The sequence below is a fragment of the Vicia villosa genome, unplaced genomic scaffold (assembly GCF_029867415.1).
Source record: "Vicia villosa cultivar HV-30 ecotype Madison, WI unplaced genomic scaffold, Vvil1.0 ctg.000030F_1_1, whole genome shotgun sequence".
NCBI lineage: Eukaryota > Viridiplantae > Streptophyta > Magnoliopsida > Fabales > Fabaceae > Vicia > Vicia villosa.
In genome coordinates this window covers 507300-513781 of record NW_026704964.1, presented here as the reverse complement: position 1 = coordinate 513781, position 6482 = coordinate 507300, and the positions used below count along the sequence as shown (strand labels likewise).

The following is a 6482-nucleotide window of genomic DNA, read 5'->3' as shown; positions in this document are numbered from 1 at the left end:
TAAAGGGATAATAAACAACACAAACCTTAGAAATCACGAGACTCAAAGTTAGTGTGCATGTTGTCCAACATTTACAAATCATACATGACATAACCCTAAAACCCAAATGAAATTAATTCAAAAGAAGTGCAAACTAAAAATAAAAAATGAGAGCTCATCTACCGTTGATAACTTCAAAATTTGTAAATACGATATTTTGGATGTGGTTTTGATGAAAAATCAGTTTAAAAATATTTTAGTATTTTGATGTTTTTAGATGTTTGAGAATTGTGACGTCTAAAAACTTAAAAATAAAGAGGAAGAAGTAAGAATTGTAATTTTTAAAAGACCAAAACTAAGAAGGAAGAAGTGAAATTCGTGTTATATAAACAATGTGTTAGTAATGTAAAATTCAGACAAATGTCATTTCAAATATGGAAGATAATTTTTGTAATTTAGAAAATATAAAAAAAGGAGAAATTTTCTAAATAAAAATTTGATTTGCTTGATTTTATTTTAAGCTAATTGAAATAAAGTTTCTCACTATGTCATGTTTTACTTAAGCGACTCATCATGCACATCATGATGTTGAATGTATATAGGTTGAATTGTTTAATTTATTATAATTTTAATCTTTAAATTCACTATTCTTTTATTATCATAGATAATTTTATTTCCCATAAATTCTTCACATTGAAAATAATTTTGTTCGATCCATTATTAAATACTAAATGTGAATAACTTTTGATTGAAATTTAGTTTTAATTTGTTCTTAACCCTTTTTACTAGTCCAAACTCTAGTCGATTTGTAGCTAATCATTCTGTTAACACATTTTAGAACAAATCTCTTATTAACAATCACATATTTAAAAGATCTAATTATTATGTCACATCACGTTGTTACATTACATACTAATGTGCTAATATGATTGAAGGTTCTTATAAAATTTGCTTACACAATTAGTATTAATAAGCTCATATTAATATAAGAACATATATGATCATTACAATGAGAGTAACATGTTTTACAAAGACACTAATAATTTTCAACATTACATGAGATCATGATCAAAAGTGGAAACTACTTTACATGGGATCCACATTTCTCTGCAGGAAAAATACTACACTTTCATGCATTCAAATAAAATTGACCATCCGATCAAGATTAAATGATTCCTGACCTAAAGATGATAATTTTAGAAAAATCAAATATGATATTTTAACATTATAATCAAAACTAAACTGTAAATCATCCCGACATCTGACCCTATTCGTTTACACAAAAGAAATAACATTTAGTCGATTTTAATCGGGTGGTTAAAATTTGTCCACCACCATTTAGAAGTGTGAATGCCGCAAAATTTCTAGCAAAGGAATTCAATTTCCTTTATATGGCTATCAAATTTCCCAATTTATTTTATTCTGCTCTAAATTTGTCTGTCTAGAAGTTAGCCAATGGGCCCTATTTATAGGACAAGCCCATGGCCCATGGGCCCCATTCCATAACCCATCTTCATTATTCATTCACCAACTTCACCTCTTCATTTCCTCTGATTACGTAATTGTGTCTTTATTGATGAAACCAATAAAACCTAGTCAAAGGGTCAGTATGGGACCCACAAAACCCTAAAATCTTAAAACCCCATTTGATAAAATCTTTTCACGTCCACTAGGAGAGTTAGAGAATACTATTAGATTAGATTCCCTCACTCTTTTTTGGCGGGTAAATCCCTAATTTTTTGCCCCAAAAGAAAAAACTAAAATAAAAATCAAAACTTTCTAGTTTTCCCTATTTACCCTTTTTATCTTGCATCCATTTTGGAAAGCAGCTACTAAAAAAACCTCAAAAGGATGAAATTCAAACACACAACTTTACTTTAAAAAACACTCTTACAAATTTAAAACTAGGGTTTTATTCTAAGGTCTTTCATTGTCACATGTCTGCTAAAAGACACTAACTAAAAAGGACAAAGGTATAGTTTTTTAAGGTTCTGTTGGCATTAAGCATTAAAGTAAATGATGGGTTTATTTACTGTTTTCAGAAATTTCAATACTTTTTTTTAGGTTTGAAAAAGATATCACTCCTTCCATCAAAGCTTTTTGATACCAAAAAAAGTTCATGGGTCCCTTCTTCTTTATTGCAACATTGATTTCAAATTGAGCATTCATTACCCTTTTTGTTTCATGAGTTGGTTGTAGCCACCACAATGCTGCTTCTTTGTACCTTAGTTATGAGGGGTTTGAAAGGTTTAATCTTTGTAATGACTAATGAGTTCTAAAGTTTGATACTTGAAGGTAGGGTTTTCTGTTGCAGTCTACATTGTACTTGAAAGGAATTATTTTGGTTAGAAATTTTATGTTTTTTATGTTATCAGATCTCTAAAAATCTACTCTTTTTTTGTTTTTATGGTTGAATTCAGTAAGTTCAGTGCATTTATGTTTTTGTTTACTATGTGTAGTTATTGTTTTGTCTCTGTTAAATCTCTACATTGCATTAGTACAATCTATGTTTTTTAAGGATAAGCTTCTAATTTTATTTGGTGGTTGTTTAGCATTTTATGACTCTTAAAGTTTTTTTTTTTTTTTAATTTCTTATAAAATGCTGTTTTTTCTTTGCTTGCAGAAGATTAGGTCAGTGTGAAGTTGAAGAAGCTATATTGGGTTCTTTGGGTTTTTGAAGATTGAGCTTACTTCTATGCTAGTTTCTTCAACAAGAACACACAAAAAGGGTATTTTGGGAATTTTATTTGTACATGTTTTTGTTGGTAGTTGTGAAAAATACTAGTTGATATATCCATTTGAACTAGAAGAGTGAAAGCTATGAAGCTCTTTACCCTTTTTGTGTTATCTTTATCTTTCTTTACCATTATGGGGCAGCTTCCTTCTCAGGACATTTTAGCATTGTTGGAATTTAAGAAATGCATCAAGCATGACCCTGCTGGTTATGTCCTGAATTCGTGGAACGAAGAATCGATTGACTTTGACGGTTGTCCGTCTTCGTGGAATGGTGTTCTTTGTAATGGTGGTAATGTTGCTGGCGTTGTCCTTGATAACTTAGGTCTCTCGGCCGATACTGACTTGAGTGTTTTTTCGAATCTCTCGAAGCTTGTGAAACTTTCCATGGCCAACAATTCCATATCAGGAAAATTACCTAACAATGTTGCCGATTTCAAAAGCCTTGAATTTCTTGATATTTCCAATAACCTCTTTTCCTCGTCCTTACCGGTTGGAATCGGTGGATTTGATAGCTTGCAGAATCTGTCATTGGCTGGAAATAACTTTTCCGGTCAAATTCCGAATTCTATTTCCGAGATGTCTTCCATCAAATCCTTAGACTTGAGCCGCAACGTCCTTTCCGGAGCGCTTCCGCAATCATTGACTAAGCTGGATAGTCTTGTGTCTCTTAATTTGTCTCATAATGGCTTCACCGGAAAAATTCCCAGAGGTTTCGAGCTTATTTCCACCCTTGATAAACTTGATTTGCACGCGAATATGCTTGACGGTCCTTTAGATCTTGAGTTTATGCTTTTATCAGGTGCTAGCTATGTTGATTTAAGTGATAACATGCTGCTGAGTTCCGATTCCAGGAAATTTCTTCCGCAAATATCTGAAAGTATCAAGTATATGAATCTAAGCCATAACCAGCTTACTGGTTCATTGGTTGGTGGAGCTGAACAACCTGTTTTCCAAAACTTGAAGGTGTTGGATCTCAGTTATAACCAATTGAATGGTGAATTACCTGGATTCGATTTCGTTTACGATCTCCAAATCCTTAAGCTTAGCAACAATAAATTTTCAGGATTTATTCCTAGTGGCTTACTTAAAGGAGATTCTTTGGTTTTAACTGAACTTGATTTGAGCGCCAACAATCTCTCAGGTAGAGATCATTAATTCCGTTTTTTTTGTTCTACGTCAAAATGGTTTCACTCTCTGTCTTATTTTGCTATTAATCTAATATTGAAACTGTCTTGCAGGGCCACTGAGTATAATAACATCAACGACACTTCACTTTCTGAATATCTCGTCGAATGGCTTCACTGGCCAGCTGCCACCGCTGACTGGAAGTTGCGCTGTACTTGATCTGTCAAATAACAAATTTGAAGGAAATTTAACGAGGATGTTTAAATGGGGGAACATAGAATATCTCGATCTCAGTCGGAATCGTTTGACAGGGAACATCCCTGAGGAAACTCCTCAGTTTTTGCGATTGAATTATTTGAACTTATCTGGTAATGATCTCGGTGACTCCCTTCCAAAAGTGTTAACACGGTATCCAAAGCTTAGAGTGCTTGATATCAGTTCCAACCAATTAAAAGGCTTTCTTCTAGCAGATTTTTTCACAATGCCGACATTACAAGAGCTTCATCTCGAAAATAATTTGATCGATGGTGGCATCAATTTATCATCTACTCTTGACCAATCACATCTTCAGGTGCTTGATCTTTCTCACAACCAGCTTAATAGCTTTTTTCCCGATAAATTTGGATCGTTAACTAGCCTGAGAGTGCTCAATATCGCTGGAAATAAATTTGCTGGTTCTCTTCCAACTACGATTTCTGACATGAGTTCTCTAGACTCCTTGGATATATCAGATAATCGTTTTACCGGTCCACTTCCAAATAACATGCCAATTGGACTCAAAGACTTCAATGCTTCGGAAAATGATCTATCTGGAGTTGTCCCCGAAATTCTTAGGAAGTTCCCTACTTCTTCTTTCTTTCCTGGAAATGATAAGTTACATTTTCCAAATGGTCCTCCTGGATCAACCGTTTCACCGGCCGATAGTTCCGTGGGGAAGAAGTCTATGACCACGGTTGTTAAAGTAATAATTATAGTGTCATGTGTGGTTGCTCTCTTCATATTAATCTTACTGGCTGTCTTCATACACTACATACGTATGTCAAGATCATCTACTCACGAATATGATACAAGTAAGGATATCCGCGGGCGCTCTCAACCGGTAATCTCTGGACCTATTCGTCCGACAGAGAGAGGCGGCCCTTTGGTTGTATCCGCTGAAGATCTTGTATCCTCGCGTAAAGGATCACCATCAGAAATAATTAGCCCTGATGAAAAAACTGCAGCTGTAGCTGGATTCTCCCCGTCAAAACACAGCCACTTTTCATGGTCACCAGGATCTGGCGATTCATTGACTGCCGAAAATCTTACAAGACTAGATACAAGGTCTCCGGATAGGTTGATTGGTGAGCTGCATTTTCTTGATGATACAATATCGCTGACACCTGAGGAGCTATCAAGGGCCCCGGCTGAAGTTTTGGGAAGAAGTAGTCACGGTACTTCGTACAAGGCAACTTTGGATAATGGCGTGTTGTTGAGAGTGAAGTGGTTGAGAGAAGGAGTGGCGAAACAAAGGAAAGAATTCGTTAAAGAGATAAGAAAGTTTGCAAACATCAGACATCCAAATGTCGTCGGTTTGAGAGGTTATTATTGGGGTCCTACGCAGCACGAGAAGCTCATTCTTTCAGATTACATTTCACCAGGAAGTCTTTCAAGTTTTCTTTATGGTAATATCTTACTTTACTTCTTTTTCGTATGAATATGGCCGCATTTACTCAATTACGAATATTTGCTTGTTTCATCCATTGTATTTGTTTGGTATTATTTTTAAATATTTGAAGTTTGAACTTTTTGACAAATTGAAATTCTCAGATCGACCAGGAAGAAACGGTCCACCGTTAACATGGGCTCAGAGGCTCAAAATAGCAGTTGACGTAGCACGTGGCCTGAACTATCTCCATTTCGACCGAGCTGTTCCTCATGGGAACCTTAAAGCTACAAACGTGCTGTTAGACACACCTGATATGAACGCACGTGTAGCTGACTATTGTCTTCACCGACTCATGACTCAAGCCGGTACCATCGAACAGATTCTTGATGCTGGTGTCTTAGGTTATCGTGCACCAGAGTTAGCCGCTTCCAAGAAGCCAATGCCGTCCTTCAAGTCAGATGTCTATGCTTTCGGCGTGATACTTTTGGAGCTTTTAACTGGAAGGTGTGCTGGCGATGTGGTATCCGGTGATGAAGGAGGTGTTGATCTTACAGATTGGCTAAGATTGCGAGTAGCAGAAGGTCGAGGCTCGGAGTGTTTTGACTCTACTTTGATGTCAGAGATGGGAAATCCAGTTGTAGAAAAGGGAATGAAAGAGGTCTTAGGAATAGCGATCCGATGTATTCGATCGGTTTCCGAAAGGCCTGGTATCAAGACTATATATGAAGATCTTTCTTCTATATAGTTTGGTGGCTCATGTTAACTACTTGGAACTTTGACATGTCATGGGAATCAATGTCTCATTGGTATCTTCCTATGTTTGTTTAGAGCATGGCTTTTTAACATGTTTGTATTAACCATTTTTTTCTTGATGTAAAGCACATACATGGCTAGTACATGGTTGGATATGACCATATTTAATTTTATCTTAAAATGGGAATGTGTTGATCATTTGTTTGCATGTACAAGAAATGAAAGGTTTAGTAGTGTTCTA

The 6482-nt window shown here is 35.5% G+C and overlaps 1 protein-coding gene across 3 annotated transcripts; it reads left to right on the top strand.

Moving 5' to 3' along the window:
* Positions 1-1830: 1830 nt before the first annotated feature.
* Positions 1831-6482, top strand: LOC131622451 (LRR receptor-like serine/threonine-protein kinase GHR1). Of its 3 annotated transcripts, none has more exons than XM_058893483.1 (4): positions 1831-1952; positions 2603-3856; positions 3954-5504; positions 5650-6482. In XM_058893483.1, exons 2-4 carry the CDS (start codon positions 2800-2802, stop codon positions 6231-6233), a joined length of 3192 nt encoding a protein of 1063 aa, XP_058749466.1. In that variant the 5' UTR covers positions 1831-1952; positions 2603-2799; the 3' UTR covers positions 6234-6482. The 3 variants fall into 3 exon arrangements, with proteins under 3 accessions (XP_058749466.1, XP_058749467.1, XP_058749465.1); XM_058893484.1 differs by lacking the exon at positions 1831-1952 and adding an exon at positions 2039-2274 and having other exon boundaries at positions 2606-3856; XM_058893482.1 differs by lacking the exon at positions 1831-1952 and adding an exon at positions 2039-2274.

What these genes read in the sequence shown, in the direction of transcription:
- LOC131622451 (XM_058893483.1), top strand. Translation starts at nt 2,800, where the DNA reads ATGAAGCTCTTTACCCTTTTTGTGTTATCTTTATCTTTCTTTACCATT. An exon ending in GAGCGCCAACAATCTCTCAG is followed by an intron (nt 3,857 to 3,953) that starts GTAGAGATCATT and finishes ACTGTCTTGCAG; the next exon opens with GGCCACTGAGTATAATAACA. An exon ending in TCTTTCAAGTTTTCTTTATG is followed by an intron (nt 5,505 to 5,649) that starts GTAATATCTTAC and finishes TGAAATTCTCAG; the next exon opens with ATCGACCAGGAAGAAACGGT.